At 41.9% G+C, this 27,035-nt stretch overlaps 1 protein-coding gene across 1 annotated transcript in view; it reads right to left on the bottom strand.

Annotated features, from left to right (window-relative positions):
• Positions 1-27,035, bottom strand: part of DHDH (dihydrodiol dehydrogenase) — a 98,280-nt gene that overhangs the window by 25,880 nt on the left and 45,365 nt on the right. The window contains exons 3-6 of the mRNA XM_085616304.1: positions 15,379-15,542; positions 14,700-14,952; positions 14,296-14,420; positions 13,126-13,276 (exon numbers count right to left, since the gene is read on the bottom strand). Coding sequence (XP_085472430.1) covers positions 13,126-13,276; positions 14,296-14,420; positions 14,700-14,952; positions 15,379-15,542 — 693 coding nt within the window. The remainder of the gene's footprint in view (positions 1-13,125; positions 13,277-14,295; positions 14,421-14,699; positions 14,953-15,378; positions 15,543-27,035) is intronic.

The following is a 27,035-nucleotide window of genomic DNA, read 5'->3' as shown; positions in this document are numbered from 1 at the left end:
CCCGATAGAGGATTGTACCACTTGGGGTACAGTTTTCACTGCCATTTATACCAGAACTCATGGAACCCTCTCAATAGCAGTCATACCAGAATGATTGAAACAAATACAGAATAAATATGGGGCAGAACATGCCCTGGACTTGGGGATGAAATTGATAGGAAATTTTGCCCAGGTATCCACAATTATAGTAGCTAACATAAAAGGAGAGGCAGCAGTGGTGGCTATACGCCAGTACCTATCGGAATGCACTCCTGCACAACAGGAGTGAGAACTACCAATCGAAGATACCTATGCTTCGCTGGGTAGAGAAAGCTAGGGAGCTAGACCTGTGTAACCACAATTAATGGGTAATCCTGAAAAAGACCACTCAAAGCAAGCGCCTGATTCTTCTAGAAAGAAATGGGATAACAAACAATCAAAGAATTATAAGCGGAATGCATCACAATCACGGGGTGGGTCTCCTCAACAGGAGCCCTCTGACAGAAAATCGAATCTTAGAAACCGTGACAATATTAAAAACCTAACAGAGGGAAGGATGGTCAAAATGCAGATCAGAAGAGCGAGCACTTCAGACTACATTATCAAACAAGAGGATAAACCCCAAAGTAAACCTCAATTTAAAAAGAAGAAGGTAGCTGGCCTTAAAATACGAAATTTCCAGCCTACTGAGGACTCTACTACTGAACGGGGAATGGGCTCTGACGATGCTAGACAGTGCTGCAGAAGTAGCAATAGCTCTCTAGAGCCTGATGGAATGGTGATAGCAGCATTGAATGAACATATCACCATGGAAACACCTGATACAAGGGAAAGTGTCCCACATCAGTTGTATGAAATTACCCTCCAAATGGAGGGAGACATACCCAGAAAAGTGAAAGGTCTATTTTGAGAGAACCTGACTTATGTATACAATATCCTTTTGGCTGAAAAAGATTGGCCGCCTGAGGTCATCATGGATTGCCCAAAGGAGGAAAATGTAATATTACCAGCTTTCTTCGACCCCGTTCCAGTCACTCAAACATACATATGCGCAGGAGTGGGCATTAGCGCTAGCTCCTGCACTTTACCGCAATCATGTAGAGTGGAATGCTGATTCATCGCACCATGAAATCCCATAAAAAATTACTCCTACTCCACAGAGGCAGTACTCAATAAAGCAGGACGCAGAGAAACAGGTCAGGGAGATCTTAGATCAACTTGAATACCAGGGTATGATTGAGAATTGAACCTCTTGCATGAATAATCCTTTGTTTCCCATAATGAAATCAGACAATTCATACCTTCTAGTTTTAGACTACAGGCATTAGAACACATGCACGAAAACATTTGCAGTACAAAATGCACACAGTGCGGCATTAATGAATAACATTGTGTGGAAGAAATACAAAACAACATTAGACATCTCAAATGGATTCTTCTGCCAAAATATAGCACCTGAAAGCAGACATTTGACAGCATTTTCAGTGCTCAGCTCTAAATGCCAATTCTGTAGACTGCCCCAAGGGTATAAGAATATCCACGGGTTGTTTGTGGTGCTAAACAAGCTTGGCTTTGGGCTAAAGTTCAGGACATGGGTCAGATTGCTTTACCAGGCCCCACTGTCTAGAGTTAGGGTCAACAGGACAATATCACGCAGTTTTGAACTCCGAAGGGGACACTGGCAAGGCTGCCCATTGTCCCCATGCTATTTGCCCTGGCGCTCGAGCCCATGGCCTCATGGATTAGGCAAGATTCCCAGATATGGAGAATATAGGTGCAGGGGGCTGGGAAGAAATAATCTCACTGTATGCAGCTGATATCCTGTTGTACAGCATACTCCCTCAGAGCTCAATAGTCAGGATTATGCAAGTGTTCCGCATTTTTGGGGAGCACTCTGGATATATGATTAACTGCTCAAAATTAATAATATATCCTCTGTCAGGTGAGACTCCCCGGTTTGCCTCGAGACTGGCCCCGGTGAGACCGGAAGAGCTTAGGTACCGGAAGGGCTTAAGTACCTAGGAATCCATATCCCGCAAGACCACCGGGAGTTCATTACGAAAAACGTCGACCCACAGCTGGGAAGACTTAGAGGAGATGTGACGCACTGGGGATCTCTACCGTTGAGCAGCTCTTTACAAAATTTTGAGTCTACTGAGGCTGCTATATATATATTTCAGAATACACAATGTAAAATTCAACTGACAGTGTTTAAAGAGATTAATCAGGAAGTCCATAGGTTATTGTGAAACGGGGAAACACCAAGAATAGCACTTGCCAAATTGTAGCAAGGGGTGTATGATGGAGGTCTTGCAGTACCAGATATTCAGAAATAATATTGGGCCTCACATCTATTGGTTGTGAATGACTGGGCATTTAACGATCATCTTGACCCAGCATATAGAGTAGAGAGAGCATCTATGGATACGGGAGGATATGAGAAGCTCCTCTATGGGGGGATCGAAGTGGCCCCAGGCCGCGACACACACAGGTGGGTATTGAAGTATGGAGGGAAGCCACCAAGTTTCTGGACTGAAAAGGGAAACTCACTGGTCTGACTCCACTCTGGTGCAGCACAGACCTGCCAGAGATCGGAGGTTTCAAAGGATTCCGTAGATGGAAACTCATTGGGATAGAACACTTAGGAGATGTTTGGAGGAATCAGGCTTACATAACATTTGCGGACCTGCAGGGAGAATTCAACTTAGTGGAGTCGGAACACTTTAGCTATATGCAATTAGGACACGCACTAAGGTGTTACCTGCAGGAAGGTGAGCACCTGGCCGACTCATCACCACTAGAAGACCGAATACTGACAGAAGCTTTGTCAACCAAAGGGATGTCAATGATTTATAAGAAAATAATGAATAACTCTCCATACTTGTTAGGTCCCCTGAAGACGGCATGAGAAGGGGACCTGGGGACGCTTGAAGATGATGACTGGGCTGAGTCCCTCCAGGCCCCCCGGGAACTAGCTATAAGTGTGTTTTACACTGGTCCAGTTTAAGGTACTCCATAGGGTGTATTATGTACAGACCCTCCTGCATAGAATAGGTAAGGTAGAGTCCCCCCTGTGCAGGAGGGGCTGTGAGAGCGAAGGATCCTTTTTCCATAGCCTATGGGATTGCCTGTTGGTACGGAGCTTCTGGACACGGTGTCAGGAATCAGATTAATGTCATTTCCCTTACTTAGGGCAAGTTGAGGGAGGGTCAGAAAAGAAGTGGTAAGGTCATAGTGAAGCCTCCAGTGATAAATCATTGGAAGAATCTGCGGAGTTAGATTAGACCCAGACATTACAAGATGGCTTCTGCATTTTCTGAGCCTGTGCAGCTCATTGATTTTGGAGGGACTAGCAAGAACTTGTGATTCGAGACATGAGCACACGCTTCTCTGCGCATTCCAATTTGAAATCCCAGACTAGACAGTGTTTCGTTGTCCGTTCCTCCTCAGTTATTACCGAGTGAGGGGTGGGCATATTTTGGACTGCCGAACTGCTTCTTGAAAGAGAGTGTCTATCCTTTGAGTTCCATAGCCAATCCAGTTTCCCGGCTAGAGATCAGTATCTCTCTTGTGAGCAGCAGTTTGTATTCAGTACATCCTCAGAAGAAAGAGAGTAGTATCTCCCTTGTGAGCACCAGTTTGTATTCAGCGCATCCTCAGAAGAAAGAGAGCAGTGTCTCTCTAGTGAGCAGCAGTTTCTGTTCAGCGTATCCTCAGAAGAAACGTCCCTAAGTTGGTGGGAGGATCTTACCGGTCGTGGCGCAGCTGCGTAGAAGACGTTCTGTCAGGAACACCAGTGATTTTGGAAGGAGTCCTCAAATGGTCATCTATCCTGAGAAGTCAGCAAGATCCTTTGAACATTTCCCAAAGAACTAAAACTCTCAATTTGCAACTCGCCTCGCCTCCCTTTTGCGTTCTTTCCTTTTCCTTTCCTCCCTGTTTATCCTTCCCCTGTTCCTTTTTGCGCGCCTCCTCTTGAATGTTTTGTCTTTGTTTGAGACGCTATATCCGCTGAATCAAGAGATTGGAGAACGTCTTCCTTATTTAAAGAAAGGACATTGACGCTCTTTGCAGGCATTCCAATAGTATTAATGTTATGTGTGGAACTGTCCTCAATCTGAACAGTGCTGCTATCTTCATAATAGAGTTCATTAATATACAGAAGAGAAGGTAAAACTCCAAAAGACACTGGTAGGAGTTCTAGACATAGCAATAGATAAGAAATTTAGGAATACTGAGAGTAGTTTTGATGTATGTGTTGTCTCCTTTTTCTGTGCATTAGGTTCTCTCCTCTTCAAGGGAACGGTAAGTATATCCGTAAAGAAGAATTACCCAAGCGAGGGTCCAGGCTAGAGAGAGTGCCACCTACAAACTGGAGTTGTCTCTACTTGATCCCAATCCCCTTTCCCCCTTGCTGGTGAACCTTGCTAGAAACTATTGGCATGGTGCACAGGTAGGAGGGCATTGGGAAATAGCATCCATTCTGATTCCGTGGAGGGCCCGGTACTCTGACACACGGGTAGCAACAATAATATCACGGATAGTGGAGATGGAGGTCCCCCTCGAGGCCAAATGGTTGCTCCTAGGGATTACATGGGAACACGACTGGCCCAGGTATAAAGAGATATGGCTAAAGCTAGCAGCCGGAGTGGCTAAAAGAAACTTTGCCCGGGCATGGGGAGCTACTACGGTGCAGGCAGACACTGACTGGAAAGCAGACTTGGACTGGTGCCAACGAGCAGAATATGTGGTGTATACAGCGAGAGACTGCCCTGTGAAGTGGGAAAGGGTCTGGGGAGCATGTATGGCATACAGGGGACAGGACCAGGGGATTGACGGGGGCTGCAGGAGGTTGAGTGGAAGCAGAGTAGGAAGGTACATACTGTTGATAGGCCCTAAAAGAGCCAAATCCGGATGTCGTAAATTAATGGGGAGGATCGTTTGAAATAACTGAGACTTACTACGTACTGGTATGCAACTTACTATGTGCTGACTATATGGTATGTAAAGCCTTTATTTTGTTTCTAACTGGTTTTCAATCAAAAAGAATTAAACAAGAAAAAAGAAAAGCCCTGGGTTGTTCTCAGCAAGAGTAACAGAGTTACTTCAAAATTGTGATGAGGAGGCATTGTCCTATGTAGATATTTATCTCTCGGATGATGAATTATTGGATCACTTACACAGGGTGAACAACATAATTTTGGGGTTCGCCACTGTGGGCTATAAATATAACTTTAAAAAATCTTAAATTACCCACCTCACTGTCCTATTTTTTTAGGATATGAGTTATTGAGTAAAGGAAAAAGCCTGGCAGCTAATGTTTTCGAAAAATGTGTGCTGCTCCAAACTCTGAAAACTCTGAAAGGTTTACAATCCATTTTAGGATTCTTAAATTTTGGCAGAACATACATTCTGGATTATGCACAAAAGCTAAAACCTTTCTACGGCCTAATCAGACCTGATTTTTCAGTTCAACATTGGACTCAGGAACACACAGAAATTCTTTGCTCCGTTCAAGTTGATAAGATAGCTTCCAAACACTTACTTATGTGTAAACACTATGAATTTGGTGATCCGTGTAGTCGCGGGTCAATCTGGGTACACTCACCTCACCTTCAATGAAGACGATACTGTACCCATTGCACACAAATCTCATTTGTACACAAACGCTGAAATGCGTTTTGCATCCACACAAAAGATACTGACCGCAGTACAGACGGCTGTAGTGAGAGAAAGAGCACTAGCTATGGGGAAATGCATAATTGACGTGACTCCAGTATCAACCTTAGGGGCTGTTACCAAAGCAAGCATTTCAAACGCAAAAGCACTGCATCCGCGATGGATACTTTGGGCTAATTCTTTCACTGCAACATATGTAGACTACAAATTTGATTCTACATTTAAAACACAAGCATTCTTGCAGTATGAACAAGAATATCCTTTCCTGGATTAAATAATGCCTCTAGATCAGTACGAATATATAGTTTACACTGACAGACATGCCCAGCCTGTCGTAGGAAGTTAAACAGCAATACAGAGCAGCATGTGCGATTGTGAAGTGACGTATGCAGGGCAGCAAGTTCCGTCCTAGCAATACACAGACGCAGTCTCTAGGAGATAGCACGGCACAGCTTGCAGAACTAAAAGCCCAGATACTGGCACTAAATAATACGGATCAAGAATCCCCCACACTTATTGTGTGCAATTAATTTTATTGTGTCCAGTCATACAACTAATATCTTCACTATTGGGGCCAGAATGGGTTTCGAGATTCCAAAGGCTGCACAATAAAGCACGTATTGCTTTTGGACCAGGTGGCAGAGCTGAAAAAAGGCTTGCCACAGGCTCATGTAATCCACAAATTGAGTCAACAGCATGTTGGCGTGCACGTTGAAGGGAATTCACTGGCTGATGAAGCTGCCAAGGTGACAGTGCGAAATGCTGCCATTTCTGCAATCACTCGTTCTAGTACGAGAATAGACGGACAGATAATGATAGCTGTGAACGCTACGCGCAACAACAGCTCAGACTTGCCAAAAGGTTTTCGACTCAAGTACTACTACAAGTTAGATGCACAAAACATTCCATATGCTCAAATTCCAGGAGTGGGGGATAGAGTAATACCAAATATGGATTGTGGATTAGGATTAATTTTAGCTGCACACGAGGGTCTGGGTTCAGCACACGCAGGTGTCGCTGCAACTATTTCATTACTAAAGCAGCGTTATTGGTGGCCGTGTCTTACTAGACAGACAAAGGGTTATGTCCTTAAGTGTGACATCTGTCAGCAGATGAACGGTTCCACCGTAGCACGTCCACCACAAACACCATTACTGATATCAGACAGACCGCTCGCTTGTGTCTATTTTGACTACTGCGGTGGCAGTGGAATCATGCTTTAGATTCCTGTGGGTTTGCCCTCAGCGCTCAGCTGATGACCGAACTGTTATAAAGGATTTGCAAGTCTTTATAGGGACATACGCACAGGCATATTACATTCTGATTGTGGCCCTGCATTTAGCTGACGGGCTTACAAAGAAGTAATGGGAGGTTTGGGTGTTGCATTGCAGTACTCCTCTCCATATCATCACGAGGGAAATTCGATTGTGGGGAGAAGAAAACAGGACTTGAAGCAATCCTTAACTGCAAGGGTATTAGGCTCGAATGGCAGTTGGGTCAATCACCTATGTGGGGTCTAGAGGGCACTTAACAACATGCTAAGAAGTTCTCTGGAGGGGCTGTACATCATACCAAGTCTTGTTTGGAATTAGAATGTGTGTACCTGACCTCGACTGTGGCAGTACAGTGGCGGATGAAAAACCATTTGACATCAATGATCGTTTGGCTGTTTTACAGGAACTCAATTAATTCTGGGCATTCAAAAGCAACGTCCCAGTAAAACACACCACCACTGGAGACGTGAAAGTTGTTCCGGCAAGACCTGCATGGGTCCCGAAGATTGGGGACCTGGTCAGAAAAAAGATTGTGGACAAAAAAATAATTTGGGCCTGTACCTTTCCTGGCTTTTCAAGGAGCAAGAACAGTACTTCTACCGCCCCTTGCCAGCAAGAAAGAAAAGAGATTTGTCTCAACTGATCTGATCAAACCACACTATGTGGCCGATACTGAATAGTAGGCCGCGTCGGCCCCTGGGTAGCACCAGATTTCCTCTCTCTACCATACAGGAAGTTCACACAGAAAGATTAATTACATTTGAAGATTCTACTCCACGAAGTGAAGCAGTTATGAACCACGAAATGGAGCTTGTACCTGTTGAAATTGAATGACTTCAATCTAAAAATGACATTCAGATCTCAATTCGGCCTAACACCGACATCTATGTGAATATGTCTCAAGCAGAGACATCTGCCAATTCCAAAAAACCTGCTGAGCTACCAAAGATAGATCAAACTGCGTCTGGCTACTTCATTGATTTTGATACTTTCTCATTGGATCTAAGTGAACCAGAAATCCCAAAACACTCTGCAGCACAAAATATGAACATGGTCCACAAACCGCAGTTCCAGTTCCCAAAAGAATAGTATGGGACAGAGTTTGCTATGTTGTATATGGTCCTACTGAACTTTAAAAAATACCAAACTTATTTAAAATGTATTTAAGTGACATCATCACCTCCAGTACTTTTTCTGATGATTGGGACTTTGAAATCCGTAAATACTATGCTGTCTGATTTAGAACAATCTGCTGCATTTTTTAACAATGAATTGTATGATGAAACATCTAATTTTGACACCATGTTTTGTTATCAACACTATTGTCATCATTTCTTGTACAAAGCAAGTATCCCACATAATGTTTTCACTTAACATCAATGAGAACATTTCCCAACACCGCCAAAAGCTAGTTCAAACACATTTGCACACAAGTTTGCTTAATTGTCTGGATTTAACACTTCAGACCTGACCTCTTATTATTATAAGCTCGCATCAACACCTGCAAAGAAAAATATGCTCACTAACACGAAACAGATATACTCTGCTTCCTTTATTTTCCAACTGTCTTTACAGGGCTTCAACTTTTGGAAGGACACTATAAACACAAAATCTGTCTGATTGGCAAGTTCTGGGAACTAAGGCCTTATTTAGAGCCTGCCTCATACCACATCAGATGATCTTCCTGAATGACACAGTGCAAGAAACGTATTGTCTTGGGCTAGCCAAGATTAAGTATTTTAACTTACCTCGGATTCCCTCACTTACACACTTTGAGGGATGGCAACATTACACACAACTCAGTGAGGATACATTAGATGCCATTCTACATGATGGTTCGTACAATTCATCTGACGCCAATTGGAAGGGATGGTTGGTTTGGCCTATTAACACTAATAGGTGTCAGTCACGATTCAGGGGTACCACCAAAGGGTTCAGTATCCATAGGCATGACCAGCGTTATGTACACACAGAACACACGGGGTGATGACATCTTACAGTGTTGGGAGGTTATGCCAAGAATGGCTAAAAACCTCAACACCATCCCAGGTGAAAGAATACTTGTCCTTACTTTCAGATGACATGGATCTTAGGGATTTTTTTGTTAGGTCCCCAGAAGCCATTTATTTACAATGAGGTTTGGAAAATCTCCCAGCAGGAGCCTGCTGAGAGATTGCGTGAGATTGATTGGGTTAACCTAAAAAAGGCTCTGGCAGTGGTCAACAATGGCATGACCACACTATCATCTAGAATTTATTCACTGGTAACATTGTGTCTTCTGCTACAGATATAATAGAACATGCAATCAATTGCGATCCATTCTATTATTAAGCTGGACGCTTCAATCATTGCGTTCTGGCCACGTGCCCTGGCGATACATCAACAGCACGACTCTGTTTTCGGCATACAATTCATTGGAAAGACAGATGGCAATGGCACAAATAGATGCAAAATATACAATGCTACACATTGAAAAATTGGACCAATTGCCTTTCACCGTGGCTGAGTCACCTTCTACAGAATGGTTAATCCATGGCTATATTACACTGCCAGTCATGACATTCCAATTACAATACTGTCTACAGTACCAGCAAGTAGGCAGGTGTGAAGCATCTGGAGAGGGATTTATACATGAGTACTGGAATTACCGTTCAGGTTTAGATGCAGGAATGGGGACACTGAAGTTTTTCTTAGTGGTTCGGACTGTGAAACTGCTATAAGTGGGTGTCTAGTTTGCAATGATGGTTCGCTTCACGGAACCTGCAATGCTTTGGTTGGCAACTTATCATGTTACTTGAAGGGTTCCCCAGCTGCCGTGATTCATCCGGTGTTCAAGCTGCTTTCAAACGGAAGCTATTTGATGCTGAGTGATCAAGGTTGCTGTGGGATGGTACTAGGCATCGCATATCTTGTCACAGTAAGTTCTAGGGTTACTTGTTGTATGCAGGTATTGTTTCCACCGACCCACACAGTTAGGGAGGCAACGCTATGGCCTTCATTGAATGTTTCCTTCATATGGTTTGATTCACTGAGCAGACTGAAAGCCATGCTTTTGCAGAAGGATGTGACCTTAACCTCAGCCCAAGAGACTTTTGATCTCCAGGTTGCAAGGTCTTCATCTGAGATACAGGCGCTAGTCCTTACAAACTTCCCGCTGCATTTTGGGGAAATAGTTCCTCGTATCTTTAACATGTCTGATACGAAGGGTATTGTGCACCTATTTAAAAGCATAGGTTCTGAACTATTGAACACATCATACTCCATCTGGGCACACCTCTGCTTCGGGAGCTAAGCGAGCATTGGTTCCTATCATTCAGACCAGTCTGGGTAGACTGCATCTTGCCTTCTGCTCCGCTGTCTATTCCACGGATATGAATGCCTGTTGGACATATGTCTAACACTTCCATCAGTTGCACGACCGGACGTAGACGTACTACTGGATCCCTTAAAGGCCCACATACTACAGTGTCCTCAGCGCGTAGCCCATGTTGATGATGGCATTCTTAGAGCCTCCTTGGGATGCTTTAGCTTCTGTCGGAACTGATACCAGCTCTATAACCAGCACACAAGTTTCGAGTGATTCCTCATCGGCTGCTGCTGGAACTGAAGATGATCAGCTTTGCTCCATTGACCAGACACAAGAGGTGTTACAGGGACTGTCGTCTGCGAATGCAAGTGACAGTGATGTTGCAGCTCCCATACAGGGTACATAAACATTTAGCTCTCTGTATGATGGGAAAAATTTGCTTTTTTTCAAAACAGGTCAAATTGGTATTCTCAAAAATGGTGTTGTTTTATTTTTCTCCTTCTGTCACTGAGCACCATGGCTTTTGATGTGCTCAGTGGGCATAACAGTATAATTACTATTTAAAGGAGGACATATAGAGCTTTTTAAACTTATTTACATTATTTTTACATATACCATGTTTTAGATGTTTTTACGCTAGTTTTTATAAGAATGTTTTTATGCTTTTTAGACCGGCGAATTTTAGCATTAGTTGACCTTGTCATTCTTTGGATGAGGAGTGGGTGTTATGTACCCCCAATGTACCCCAATCTAGGCCTAGGTAGCTACACGAGCTTATACCTACATTTGTCCTACCTTGCTCTGCATAACGGTTCTAGCACTGACCTTTTACCCAGTTATGTGCTGAATAAATGCCGAACAGTTTCTTGGAAACTAGCCTCATTTATTATGAATGTGGATTCTTTAAAATGTCCCTGCGCATGATGTACGTAACAGCATGAACATATTCTATGTGAAATATCATGGTCATCTTCATCCTAAGGCGAAAGAACTACTTTGCAAAATCGCAGGTATTGTTCTAGGCTCATTTGCATAATCGTACTTACAACACATCAATTATGTGATGAACTCCGAGGCTATCTTTATGGTATAAAAGAACCATACCAACACTAGATAGGTGGAGGAGAAGCTTCACGCTGACACTAGAAGCTGAGGTCCTGGCCTGCAGAAGCTACAACACACAGCGGTCTGACATCCCTTGTGGGTAGTCCAATTTGAGACCAAGACGGGGTTCTTCGTTCTCTCCAATCAGGTAATGCAGTTGGCTCTTTCCTAGGGGATTCTTAGCTTTACATCCACATATATGCTAGATACACTTAGGTAGGGTTTGCATCTTGGGAGTACGCTTGATTACTGTCATGTATTTATTTGCCTGCATAATTTTCACTGTTTTAGCACCATGGTAGAATTCCACTTTTTATTTACTCTGTTGGTGCTCGTAATCTTATACATCTGTTTCTGTCTCATGGTTGCCGCAGCACACGTTTTATACTAGAATGCTGCTAGTTCAATAAATGCTCATTGAAAACTCCCCATCTATTATTCTGTGTATTTCCATGAGACTAAGTGAGCACGACTGAGTGAAAAGTACTGTACTGTTCCCACAATCCTGAAGGATCAAGTGTTGTCATGTTCGATAGTTGCTAGAAACTATTCGCTTCTTGGTAACGTTAGGGGGCTTATGGTGGCACTGTGAGCTAGCTGGTCTAAAGGCTGACCTATCCTTTGGGGACACCTGGAATCAGTCTGGATACCAATCCCTTTGTTTACGCCGTCTAAACGCGCAGATCCTATGTATTTGTAGAAACTACACGACAGTGTTGTTTTTGGTGTGTGAGTTTGTATTGTCTTTGGTTGCTTTGGGTGAACAGAGAAGATGCAGTATGTTCTTCCACTATAGTTAATTTGTTTGGTCTTTTCCTATGTTAACTCATTTGGAATGTTCAGGTGCTTTATGAAAGATTTGTACTCAAAGCATAGATAGTTGTTGTTGTGGCACAGAGTGTGGCCTGAATAAACTACTTTTGATGGCTTCATTGTGCTGATCTTCAGTTCAAGAGTCACTGCACCCTTTGAAAAGTGTGAAAAACCTCAAGACACCTGATAAGAGAGGATGTTACAAAATACAGTAATCTGCTCCATTTTGTAACAGGTTGCAGTTTTTTCACTTTTATGAGCAATATATCTACCATTTCAGAAGAAGTAAGGTCAGTTGATAGCAATTATGCCTCTTTTGAAAAGTCAGGGCTCTCTTCAGAGGGGTCAGGACTTTACTCAAATGGCCAGGGTTCACTTTATAAGGCCAGCTCACTCTTCAGAAGGGTCAGGCCTCGTTTTAGACAGAAATCTCTTCAGACATGTCTAGGTCTCTTTGGAAGAATAGGGAGCTCTTCAGAAAGGCCTGGTTTCACTTCAGAAGCTCTTTCCTGATGGCACAGAAGGCCTGGGGTCCTCTTTAGAAGGGAGGGCACTGTATTCAGAGAATAGGGCTCTATTGAGACAGACCAGGTATCACATAATGACCTCAAGTGGACATGCCTGGACAACACTGTCCAACTTGATGAATAAAAGAAAGCAAACTCCAAGGGTGGAATGATGAATGGTTAGTACAGCAAAGACTCTAGCACCTTGGATCAGATAGTGGGGAGTTGAAGGGTTTATTTGACATAGTTGAATATAGTTTATAATCAACACGCTGGATGAGTTAATCGTGCACCTATATCTGCATGGCAAGACTGCTGAGTTCCTGTTTATAATTTCAGATGCCACATGGCACTAGGCCTTTAGTCTTATATATTGTTTATATTCTCACATTACCTCAAATCTTAATTAATTAATTATAGTTATTTTTGGAATGATAAAAGGCTCCTTGCTCCAGAATCTCACCTTTCAGCAGGCACTGCCGCACATGTTCAGCCTCGTAGCTCAACCCCGTGCTGTGGTCAAAGTTCATGGTCTTGGAGGTGGGTGGAAGAGGGAACTTTGTCTCCTTTCCATTCACTATGAGAGACGTTGGACACCACATGAAGCCTGGAATCTAAGGGAAGAGAGAAAGATGTTGTAAAGAAGGAGGCAATGAGTGAGGGAAGAGATGACTTTATGATTCAAAGTCATCTCTGGCAGAGGGCACTATTTAAAGTTAGACGTATGCCGTCATGGTACATTGGCCACCTTAGAGAATGTGTGACCCTGCTACGCCATGAGCCAAGAAGTCTTTGGGGGAAGGTGTCATACCATTCATCCATGCACAGTGGCCCTTGTGCCATCATTCAGTCCTGCCTTAAGTCTGTATAAAAGGGACAGGAGAGCAGAGAAAGAGTGAACATTACATGGCCCTAAGGTACCCAAAACATTCAGTCTTGCTTGAAAGCCATTGTTGCCAAAAACGTGCCATCATTTGGACGTGACTTAAGGACATCACCTGGGCACTGGTAAACCCATTCAATCATGCCCAAAGGGCTACACTATACAGTAACATTCAACAAGTCTCCAAGCATAAGCAGGTCTTGGGGGCTCACTCGTACCATAGTTTAAAGCTATCCCCGGGCACTTCCACCATAATTCAGACTCTTTTTTAACATGTTGCTGGGGCAGGGTTAATCCTATTCGGGGCTGCCTCATAGCTACCATTAGATCAGCAGTGATATCATTCGGACATTTTCCAAGACAATTTATCCAGTAAAAAACACATAATTGATCTACGATTCTGGGTAGTCTGGCCAATAGCTGCCAATGGCATAATGCAAAAAGAGATCCCAGATAGCCCGTTCACCCTCAGCTCTAAACACACACACTATGAACCAGCAGAGGCCTTTTTACAAGTCTGTTCAAGTGAGATAGTCTGAATGTGTCAGATCTCTAGATCCCCCTATTTTATTTGTCGCTGGCCCAAGACCAGTGCTGCTTTATCGGTCATCCATGCTCTCGTACACATACACACGCAGCACTGCATTCTGCAGACGCTCAGATGTACATTTAGTCAGACCTGCATACATTCATTCAGAATTCATGGCATTTGCCTCCTGATCACCCTGTGTCCCTCTCCCTCCCCAGTACCTGTATGATTCCCTTTGTGCCACAGATTGCTGCTTGGTTGGGCATGGCAGCCATGATGGTGCAGGTGAGGATGGCCTGACGCTTGCCAGAGTACTGCAGGATGATTGTTACCGTCTCCTCCACTCCTGAAAACGAGTCATAAAGATAACAAAGAAACCTTTTTTCTGTTGTGCTGTTTTAATTTTACTTCCAGCAACCCACTTCCCATGAGTAAATAGTCCCTCAAATACCCTAGCATGCCGCAGGCATTAGAAATTCTGCCCGTGCAATTCAAAATCACTTATTCACAATGTTCAATCCTGTTGGGTCTGATTTAGAGCAAAAGGCAATCAACAGTGTTCCCAAATTCATGTGAAATGAATCCTACATAATTGCTCCTGCACGTTCTCCAAGAAGTTGCTTACCCGTCTCGTACAGGAACCCTTTGGCTGTAATTGACTCTGGCTTCTCGCCTCCAAAGACCATCATGGCAAACTGGATGCAGTAGCAGCCAATATCCAAGATGGATCCTCCCCCGAGCTCCTTCTCCACCAGCCGAGAGACATGGTGGATGCTGGCTCCAAACTCAGCCCGGACCACCTTCACCTCCCCCAGGGCCTTCTGAGATAGCAGGGTGCGGATCTGCTCCGAGACTGGGAAAAACCGACTCCACATGGCCTACAAGACACAGCAGAAGAGGTCAATGTGGCTAAGGCCAAATAAGCCTAAAACTGAAGAGTGAAGGGAGGACATTCTTATCAGGAAAAGTTCATGGAAAGGACATTGGCATCATTAAGAAGATGATGCTTGTGGCTGAGAACAGGTTCTAATCAGTGATTGACTTTATTACAGGAGCTATTCTAACACAAAGGGGCACACTGGTACTGTGGAGACATTATGTAGTCTGGGGATTCTTTCCATAACCAAAACTACTTCCAGAAGGAGGGGAACACTGAGGCTGTGGAGAGCTGTTCGGGTCTGAAGATTGTTCTGTCGACAGGAATCGCCCCTCGGGGACTGGACACAATAGCCCACCGGGGAGACGCTATAACAACGGATCTATCTGTGGACACTTGTTTGCAGGCTCTGAGGGGTGGCACCTACCTCCATGAAAAAGACATTCTGTTTGCGGGCAGCTGAGGTTAGCTCCTTCACTTCCTTGGAGTTCAAGGCCAAGGGCTTCTCGCAGAGGACATTCTTCTGGGCCTTCAGGAAGAGGAGCACCACAGCCCTGTGCTCGGTGTGCAGAGCTCCAACGTACACAATGTCTGGGGAGACACCATAAACGTATAAAATTGCTGAAGAGAGATAATACCACAAGCACCTTCTATGCCTGGAAGAGGAACAAATATACAATATGACTGAGGAGTAAGTTAACAGTAAGCATCCACTATGCAAGAGGAGAGTTGGACATGTGAATTGACTAAGACAACAGTACACCACAGACATCACCCATACCAGGGGAAGGGGGATGTATAAAATGACTAACGAGAGAATATAACACAGGCAGACACTATCAAGGAAGGAGACCCAATCCAAATGACTCATGAGAAGGGACTCCATGTCCAGCAGATATCCAAGGTGTCTTAAATGCTTTGGGGGTCAAGAAGCACACAGTGGCTACAGGGCATCAACTGTGGTCACCAAATCAGTTTACCAATGATGTCCCGGGGCCGTCCCACTGAGGACACTGATAACTGAGCACTAAATTAACCTCTTTAGCGCTTGAGGTTCTGAGTACTGAAGCAAGTAGTTACAGGCTTACTCAAGGAGGTAGAGTGGGTTTAGAAACTCAGAACTCAACAAGTCATATAATATCACCCCATAGCAAATACTACAGCTAGTGATTTTACTTCAACAAGAAAAAGTGCTTTATTCTGCCACTAGGAAATACTACACAAATAGACCGTGTGGGATACAAGAGTTCAACAGCTATGGTAATTCTAAAGAGTATGGGATTAATCTAAGGAGCATGGGCTATATCAACGGGTAAATGCTCAATGAGGCTTCCTGAGTATCTTTCTTAATGTTCAGTGACCAGAGGTCAGGCTCTCTGGGCCTGATTCACATAACTAATCTGAGACAAAATCCGACACTTACTACTTTTGGTAATCACAGAAGACATTTAGTAGTAGTAAAGTTAGGATTTTGTCTTAAGTTTGACTTAAGACAAACTTAAGACAGACTTAAGACAAACTTAAGATCGACTTAAGACAAACTTAAGACAGACTTAAGACAGACTTAAGACAAAATCCTAACTTTACTACTACTAAATGCCTTCTGTGAATACCAAAAGTAGTACGTTTAGGATTTTGTCTCAGATTAGTTCTGTGAATCGGGCCCACTGTGCTTCTGTGGATGTACTGGCCCCTTAAATATTGTAGTTCAAGTTCACCAGTTCCCCAACCTGGCGCTCAAGCTTGGCGGGAGCAGATTTACAAGGGCAAAATGCAGCAGTCCTTTAGATTTGGAGCTGCCACCAACGAATGTGGTCACAGCTCTGAGTCGTCCAACCTGCCTTCTTCTGGCAGCTTCTGGCAGGAGCAGACGAGCTGGAGTCAGGATGGCAAGCAGTCACAGTTCTTGGAGTCGGCGTTCCAGGTCCAAACAAACAAGGAGCTTGACCATCCCACAAGTCCCTAGAGAATGTTGAGGCTGTAGCAGTGGCGTAGCTAGAGCTTTTGATGCCCAGGGCGGTCCCTAAGCTTGCTGCCTAGTGACGGCCGGTGCAAGTAAGAGCGGGGGTGGGTTTGGGGGGGGGCGTAAGTCGACTGACGACAATGGAAAGTGCCACCGGCGGTGGACCGCCCCCCTAGCTATGCCACTAGGCTGTAGGTGGTACAGGGACTACAGAAGTCTCTGAAGTTTGCACTATAGAACTCCCAGTGCTACATCAATAGAGGGTGAAAGATCATGGGAGTGCAATGGATAGTACCAGTGGTACAGTTCAGTCCACAGCAACAACCGCAGATTTGTGTTTAGGTTTTTTGGGGCGTTTCACTCCTTGGGAGGCACACCAGGACCTGGACAGATCACAAGTGGGTCTGTACAATTGGGGCTCCCCTTAGACCAAACCGAAAAGTGCACCAAACTCTCCCAAGCAAGCGAGTAGAGGGGAGGAAACCTCAAGGCTCTGTTGGGGGAGACTGTGGACATGCAACAAGCAGTGGGATCTCACCGCAGTCTCTTTGCAGCACGGTACCCCTACTTCGCTCATGGTGCCATACTTGCTTCAATTCCTAGTGTCAATCCACTTATCCAGTCCGCATATCCACCAGGCAGCTATGGCTGGGCTGCTTCTCTGGCCAAACTCCCCCTGAAGGGATATCTTTATCACCCCTCTCTCAGCAAGAAAAGCAGATGTCTGTCCATGGCAGACTCACCGCACTTCAAGCAGATCATAGAAGAGTTCTTCAGGTGATGATTCTCCAATGCCTTGCAAGGTTTCACCTAGACTGGTCAGTGAGAAGTTCTGCAACACTGCACTGGAGTTTCAGACCTTCTCTTACAATAGCCGTCCACATTGAGCTTGGGTATTCTATTGGTGTAGCCCTGGGACTCAACCAAGGAGGTTCTGCAACTTTGCATATCCATTCCCTGACAGATCAGCCACACATTGTCTTCCGGTGATGATGATCATGAGGAGGCAAGGCTTAGAATCTCCACTGGAAGAAACGAAAAACAAGGGCACAATGAAGGAAGGAAGCCCTCACACACATCAACCTTTTGTGAAAAGCAACTTCTGTATGTATTGCATTTTATTGTTCCTTTACTTTTATGGCCTTATAGGCCGAAATAAATTATTTTGATGATGATGAAAAGCAACTTCAAGAGAACGAATGGGCAGGCCCTGTCAAAAGACTAACCTTACACTTCTAAGGAGACCGCTGACTTCAAACTACACACACCTCCCACTAATCTAATGAGGGTAACACTGGGATGTATAACATTGTTAGACACAGCAAAATGCTGCCTCTGAACTTCTAATGAGACCGCTATCTACATCCCTCACACACGATGGAGTATTACTCCAACCTACATTTTGTCCAGCATAATTAACCCTCACACTCCTGGTTCATCCTACCATGCACAACAGTACCACAAACACGTGCCCCATCCAAGCATTAGGAATGTAGCAAAGGACCCAGTTACCTAAGCTAGGGCACTGGCGAAACCAATGCGCCACTCGCCCTGCAACAGGCAACAGATTATAACAAGCATTGGCATAGCCAATAGGTCTCGCCTTTGGGACCTTATAAGTGTTTAGCCATGCAACACTTGATGTTGTTGCACCAAGGATATTGTGCCGGATAACTAAACACTTAATAAGGTCCCAAAGGCGAGACCCTTTGGCTATACCAATGCTTGTTTAAACTGTGCCAATGATGCTTCTTTACTGGCTGATAAAAAAAAAATGTAATCCCCCTCTTTTTGGTGGATGACACCCTGCTAATATCAAAGACTGAGAAGGGTTTGAGATTCTACTTGAGAGATTTGCCTTATGTTCCACCTATGAGTTAGTGGTTAATGTCCAAAAGATTAAGCTTATGGCATTAAACCCACAAAAAAAATCTAAAGGTAAAAAAAATGATAGGTGGGAGTAACTTAAACAGTGAGGGAGCTTGACAATCCTGGGGTCACGATATCTGACTCACTCGTGTTCTCAGCAAATGCTGAAAAGTACAGTTTTACTAAAAAACAGATCATGGCCTGTCTCTAAATCCCTTAGGCAAACATTATACCAGGCTTTATCACCTGTTCTCGATGTATAGAGCTGAAGAAGTAAGCGGAGCCATTTTTGGATTAGATATATGGGGGCATTGTGAAGTATCTAGCTTTGAGAAAGCTGAAAACGCTTTTAGAAGGACAGTGTTTGCTCTGCTTTGATTACTTGTTATGAAGAATCCAGTATAAAGACCATGTAAATACCACAATACTCCTCTGCTCCCTTTGAGATTTGATTTGTCCATGAAATCTATTGCTGACCACGTGAGGTTGAGGCCAATCCTGTACTGGGTTTGGGTGTGAACTAGTAAAGACTTGGTGTCTTACATGGAGAGTCTGCTTGGTGTGATAGGGAGGCGAAATGCGAGTAAAATACTGTGGTTGAGCTATGGCAGTCACTTGTAGACCTTGGCCTGTCAAACTATTGCTCCGATATGGACATTTTTTCGGCGGGAGCACACGGTTTCGTTAAGGAAAGGTTTTGGTATTGCCTTAACGACCAGAGAGATTTGGCATGCACTTTGGGTCTGTTGAATTGGACTATAATTTTGAAGACTATATGGCCCTGATACAACCTCCCACAGCCAAATCGCTTTACATAAAGTTTAGATTGGGGTCCTTAACAACTGCCTCTTTCATATTTAAGTGGTCAGCTTTGGATAATGACAGCTTGTGCCCAATTTGCATGAAAGTGTGTAGATTAACAGGAGTCATTTTTTTCAAGTTATTTAATTCTTAGGTTTCCTATTTTTTTTTTACCAACGTATCATTGTCAAGTTAAAATAATAAATAAGATGCAATGAATACATGCGCCGTGAATTGAAATGAGTTTGTATAATTTTACTTTTGTCCAGCAGGTGGCATTAAAGTAATTTAATTAACAGTGAATTTGAATGCTTCGCTTTTCCATTTTTATCCGTCTTTGAACCAAACGGACTCGGTATTAGAATTAAAGCTGTAAGGAATGGGCAATTCTTTGGTATGAGTGTTTCGAATCTCCCCCTGCTAAACTTCCACAGAATGCTCCATTCCTTGAACATGATGAACAATTTTGCCCAAGGTGTGAAAGGTTTTTATCAGTGCAGGAAAATTGGTATGCTGAGGTCCGTAGAGTCCGTGAAAAGCGAACATCAGTAGCTTTGTAAAACTTCCCATTGACAACAAAAGAAAACAAGGAATGCGCGTGTGAAAACGCGCTGAAAGTTACAATTACAAACAAGCTGTGAGACGCGCTCTGTGGTGGGGGAGGGGCATTGAAGAGAGGCGAGCGCACTTGGCCGATCGAGAGGAAAGCCAGATGGCGCCTCTGCTTGTGCCTGTGCGCGTAACCGCACACTGTATGCCACACAAAGCTGTGGTCGGACTTTGAAAACTCCACTTCTTAATGTCTCGCCAGAGCAGCGCATAAGCTGGCTCAGGCAGGACCTAAAAAGGCCTGTGCCACCATTATCAATTAACACACTGCCACCACTGACAGTTTTGTGTAATGTGGCGAGATGATGATAGTTTAAACTCACTAGGGAGGGCACATAAGTGCCCCTCCGGAACACAGAGCCTTACTCTGGGTCTCAGCGTCATGGCTAAAGCAGTTCTCCGCGTACAACCATGGTGATAGTGACCGCTGAGGCCAAACACATATAAAAACCTGCCACAGACTCAATCTTGGGTAAAAGAGGGCAGGAGTGCATACTTGCAAGATCAAGCAGGGGACCTACCCATGCTAAAAGCAGTTATGCAGCAGCCAATGAGAGGAGATGGCACAAGTATCATGAATTCCTCTGGGAAGGGCTAACTACGCATTAGCTGAAGAGGATGTAAGAAAACGATCTAGTACCCAATATACAAAGTGTAAGAAGAGGACTAAAACCATCTTGTGTTCCATGGCAACGAACTGAATGGCCAAGAAGGAAAGTACACCTAAATGGCCAATGCCTGAAAAGAGGAGACACGGAGGTGGTATTATATCTTACAGGCAGAACATTCCTGAACAAAAATGGCGGCAGCTTAGTTGCGCAACATAGCATGCATAAAGAGCATGCCATGTCCAAGAAACAGCAAACCTAATAAATATCCAGGACAACTGATGAGAAGACACACAGGAAATATCACAAACAACATGGACAGGCCAACATACTCAATGTTGGAGGAGGATACAAAACAAGCATCAGATGGCCCAAAGAAAAGTAAACAATAGAACATGTCGGAGGATAGAAGGCAATGCAGATATCAAACATCCCAGGAAAGAGCAAACGTAAAAAGGAGGCTGAGGACAGCAGACAATGCACACGTCGCATATACCAAGGAGGTGCAATTAGACATGATTGCAGAAGAAAGGATGCAGCAAAAGATCAATATCTCAGGGAAAGGCAGATGTACACAATGCCCTGAAAGGGGACCACAACAAGCGTCACATTTCCGAGAAGTAAACATACATGATGCTGAGAAGAGGAGACTGTGCGACCATTCACATATCCCAGGAAAACGTAATGATACACAAGGGTTTTAGAGATGTGACAAACTTTGCATATCCTACAAAAGAGCAGATGAGGAGAGATCACAGAGGATATAAAACTGCAAACCTGGAGACGCGCGAGCGCGCGAATCAAGATGGCCGCCACTCGGTGAGCTCCTCCGCGTTTTCGCCCGTTTTTTTTACATAAAACGCCGAAAGTCTGTCAAAATTTCGCTCTAAAGGAGGTCGCTGCGCTAATTACAGGCTTACCAGCATTGTGAAGGGGTTTCAGCTCGTTTTCATCGTGGGAAGTCGTGTTTCTGGCTCCCTGGTTCCTGCTCCGAGCTCTGCTTTGAAGGACTGCCTGGTTAGTCTGTCAGGGGGGCGGAGCATACTTCAGGAAAGGGCCTGGCTTGGGCCTAGCCACACCCCTAGTCCAGTTTAGCTGCTGCACCAGTATTTTGAAGGATTGCTTTGTTCCTTTTCGTTTTTTACTCATAATCTACTCATTTTTAATCAAATTATATTACCTTTTCTCAAAAATGGATAACAAAAATAAAAGAAAACAGCAGAGTTCACCGCCCCCAATAAAATCAAAGGTGGTGGAGTCATCTGAACCCTCGCTTTCTTTAATTTTGGAGGAAATTCAGGCTCTTCGTGCTAGTACAGAAACTATTGCGACTGAAATAAAAAATGTACGAAAGGAAATGGCGAGTTTGTCGATGAAAATCTCAGACAACTCAATTAAAATACAAGATAATAAAGTTAAAGTCGATGCTTTTACTCCACTTGTGGCGAAAATATCACCTCTGTGCTCACAACTTCTAGACTTGGAAAATCGCAATAGACAATACAATCTTCGCATATTTAATTTGCCAGAAGAAGTTGAGGGATCTAACTGTCGACTATACTTAGAGAACTTACTTCCTGGTCTTTTAAATGTCAAATTTCCAGAAAAATTTGAAATCGATAAGGCTCATAGAATTCCTTCACGTCGCAATCCTCAACATAGCAAGCCTAGACAAATGATATTTAAAGTTCTCCGTCACCATCATTTGGTTCTGATCAGAAAAGCAGCTAGAGAAATTCCTTCATTGTTGGTCAATGGTCATAAAATCTTTATTCATCAAGATTTTGCCAAGGAAACTGTTGCAATACGTAAGGGTTTTACTGATCTTCGCCCAAGATTGAGAAGCCTTGGATACCAATATGGCCTTTTTGACCCTTCAACTATGCGCATTTGGAAAGATAATTTTTCAAAATCCTTTCAGCGTCCTGAAGATCTACGACAATTTCTGGATCAACAAGTACAGCAAACTATGGACACTCAGGGTCCTATCACTTGATTCTTTCATGTATGATCTTCTTTGACAGATTTATATAACTCCTAATAGTTTGGGCTCCAGCGGTTTCTGGCCATGCTTGTAGAGCGTGTGTGCGTCCCAATCTTCATATTTATGTGTTTTGTTTGTCTTTTTTGCTATGTTTTATTTCTTCCATTCCCTTTTGTGTGTTTTGGAGCTACTTTCTTCTTAACATTTGTGTCTTTTTCTGACCTTCCTCTTTCTAATCCTTTTCTCCTTTTATTTTGTCATGGCTAATATTAAAGTAGTGTCACTGAATGTTAAAGGTTTACGCCATCCTGTGAAACGTACAAAAATTTTGGATTATTTAGGTAGTTGCAAAGCTGATTTTTGTTTTTTGCAAGAAACTCATATAGATGATAAAATTTTAAACTATATGAAGAAAAAATGGGTTGATAATATTGTTTCTTCTCCTGCTATTGGCAAGAAAAATGGTGTAGCTATATTTTGTGCGAAAAAAGCTCATTGCCAAGTTTTGAGCAAAATTACAGATACGGATGGGAGATATTTAATTGTTAAGGTTAAAGTTCATGATTCTATCTTATTTTTATTAAATGTTTATGGCCCTACTGCAGATGACCCTGTTTTTTGGGCTACTCTTTCAACGGAGGTGGTTAAAATTGGTAATGTACCTTTAATTGTTGCAGGTGACTTTAATGTCATATCTGATCCGTTATTAGATAGAATATCTCGCACTAAATTCCACCCCCCTAGAGTTTATTTTGCTTTTAAATTATTTCTTCAAACCACTAAGTTAGTTGATATTTGGCGGTTACACTTTCCTACAGAAAAATGTTTTACTTTTTTTTCTAACCCACATAACTCTCATTCTAGGATCGATTATATATTAGTTTCGAAACAGCTGATCAACTGTGTTAGTAACCCCAAGATTGGCAACATTGATGTCTCTGACCACGCAATGGTTTCTTGTATTCTAAATTTAAATCCAACCTTTACTAACCAGCCTAGATGGAGAATGAATTCTGGTATAGCTCTCAATGAACTTAATAAACCAAAGCTCCTCTCTGCCATTCATGATTTTTTTCAATTTAACCCTGAAGGTACTACTTCTTTGGTTAATAGATGGGATGCTTTTAAAGCTTATATTAGAGGGGTAACTATTTCTATTATGGCTCACGAAAATAAGACCTTTAATGCAAATATTAAAAAACTAGAAAAGCAAATAGCGGAATATGAACGACTTTTTATTTCGTCTAATGACCCTCAATATAGAAGTAAGTTGCAAAAGCTTCGATATGAATTCAATACAATTCTTAGTAATAGAGCTGGTGTTCAGATTTCTAAGGCCAAATCTAAATTTAGCTTTAATGCAAACAGATCTGGAAGATTGTTAGCGAATTACTTACGTATCAAAAAGGATAAAACTCAAATTACTTCTATTCATGGATCCAATGGTAAAATTGCTTTATCTCATAAAGATATTGTGAATGAATTTTTGGATTTTTACTCTAAGTTATATGATAAACCTGAATTTCATAATGAATCCTTAGTTGATTCTTTTTTATCCTCATGTGGTTTACCTAAAATTTCTCCATCAGATAAAATGGGGCTTGACTCTCCAATTACTAAGGAGGAAATTTTGACCGCTATAAAATCTCTTAAAAAGAATAAATCTCCGGGTCCTGATGGTATCCCAGCGGAGTTTTATAAAGAGTTTCAATCCCTTCTTTTACCCTTATTATTTCAACTATTCACAATGTTTGGCTCTACGGGAATTACTTCAGGATCCTTTACTGAAGCTTTAATTATCGTTCTTCCCAAACCTGATAAAGACCCCACCCTTGTATCTAATTATCGCCCTATTTCTTTAATTAATCAAGACTGTAAATTATATGCCAAAATATTAGCCACACGATTATCCCCTGTACTAGATTCTATTATACATTCGGATCAATCTGGTTTTATGAAGAATAGACACTCTGCAAATAATACAAGAACGTTATTACATGTTATTGAACAAGGTCTTACGTTAACTACTCCTTCAGGAATTATGGCTTTGGATGCTGAAAAAGCCTTTGATAAATTGCATTGGCAATTTTTATTCCATGCTTTATCATCTTTTAACTTTGGAGATAATTTTATTCGTATGATTTCAGCTCTATATTGTGCTCCTACTGCTCGTCTATTTATTAATGGCCAAATTTCAAATCAATTTTCCCTTTTTAGAGGTACTAGACAAGGATGTCCCCTTTCCCCGCTACTATTTTTAATTGGCATTGAACCTTTTCTTACATCTATAAGAAAATGTGATAACATTAAAGGAATTATTATTAATGAGATTGTTATTAAAACTTTAGCGTATGCTGATGATGTACTTTTATGTATTAGTGACCCTTTATCCTCATTTCCTTCTTTATTAGAGATTATAACAAAATATTCTATGGTGTCTGGCTATAAATTAAACACTAATAAAACTGAATTTTTCCCTTTAAACATTTATTGTACTCCTGATATGATACCTATGAATGAAATTGTTTGGCAAAAGACTAAATTAAAATATCTTGGTATTTTATTTTCCTCATCTATAAAATCTACAATGACTTTAAACTGTAAGTTTGTCTTAGATTATATTAAAGATAAAACTTCTAAATGGGCTTTGCTACATCTTTCATGGTGGGGTAGACTAGAATCTATTAAAATGAATATTGCTCCAAAAATATTTTATACTCTTTCCATGATTCCCTCTCAGTTCCCATTAAAATTTTATAAAGATATTGATAAACTTCTCTCCAAATTTCTTTGGAATAACAAATCACCTCGCATTAGTTATAAAAAATTAAAAATGTCTAAATGTAATGCTGGATTTGGTATCCCAGATTTTTTTCTGTATCATAAAGCTTTTATTTTAAAACAAAGTGCCATATGGTTTAGTCATTTCCCTTTACATAATCCACCCTCTTGGCTCCTAATTGAAAAATCTATGGTGAGGCCGTTCCCATTACCAACGCTGTTAACTATGTCCAACACCTCCTCAGTTTTTCATAAATCTATCGTTCTCAAATCCACTAAATTGGTTTTTAATGATTTAGATTCTATTTTTCTATACCCCATGTATAACACTGTTGAAATGTCATTATGGTATAGCAATATCATTAAACTAAATAGGAACATTAGATTTTGGTCTTCATGGATCAAAGCGGGTATTTTTTATCTTAAAGACATTTATTCCAACAATACCTTTATATCGTTTGAGGATCTACAAACAAGGTTTGGTTTAACCCAATCTGATCGTATTAAATATGAATATTTAATTAACTCAATTTTAGATTCCTTTCCACAAGCTATTCCGACTAGTGTTACAGCTGATCTATCCGTGTATATCCAAACTATATCGCTGAAAGCTAATGGTGTTTCCATTTTATATAAAAAATTATCTAATACGTTAGGAAGTAACATAACAATGATTGCATCCTTCTGGAATAATGAACTTTCACTTACATTGTCTAATGATTCATGGGAAATTATATGGATTAGAAGTATTTCTGGTTGGTTACCTGTTTCACTTTATCAAACCAATTCCTATATATTATTTAATTCTTTATGGACTCCACAACGTTTATTCCAAGCTAAACTCCTTCAATCTGACACTTGTTGGCATTGTAAATTGCATCCTGGTTCGTTACGACATATGCTTTTTGATTGCCCTTTAATTGCAAAATTCTGGACAGAAGTTTGGGATTTTATTAAGAACTTGTTGCATATACATGAAGACTTATCATATAAAATGTTAATTTGCAAATCAGTTACATTATCCCAATCTCTAAGTTCTTTGGAATGTAAGCTTTTTGATTTTTTGATTTCTGCTGCGTTAAAATCTATTACCTTTTGTTGGAAAGATGTTTCTAAGTTATCAGTTCATGCTTGGTGGTCTTGGGTTATCTTTACAAGACGAGGTGCTCAATTATCTTTGTCTGGGGTTAATCATAATCCTATTTCCTATCACTCTTTTTGGAGTCCTGTTGATCTCTATTTTGCATCTTAAGGGTATTTTTATGTATTGTATTGCTTTTTACGATTTTTATACTAATTAATATGTCATAGTAGCTCTATTTATTGCTTACTCAATAATTTGTTATTAGATGTTTCCCTCCCCCCCTTCCTTTTAAGTTTATAAGAATATGACCAATTTCTTTTCTATTGGAATGAATTTGATAATTTTTGTATGTCTATGTTGTTGATGTTCATTATAAAATTTCAAT

This window comes from Triturus cristatus, chromosome 7 (assembly GCF_964204655.1).
Source record: "Triturus cristatus chromosome 7, aTriCri1.1, whole genome shotgun sequence".
In the NCBI taxonomy this organism is placed as follows: Eukaryota; Metazoa; Chordata; class Amphibia; order Caudata; family Salamandridae; genus Triturus; species Triturus cristatus.
This window is presented reverse-complemented; position numbering and strand designations above follow the sequence as displayed.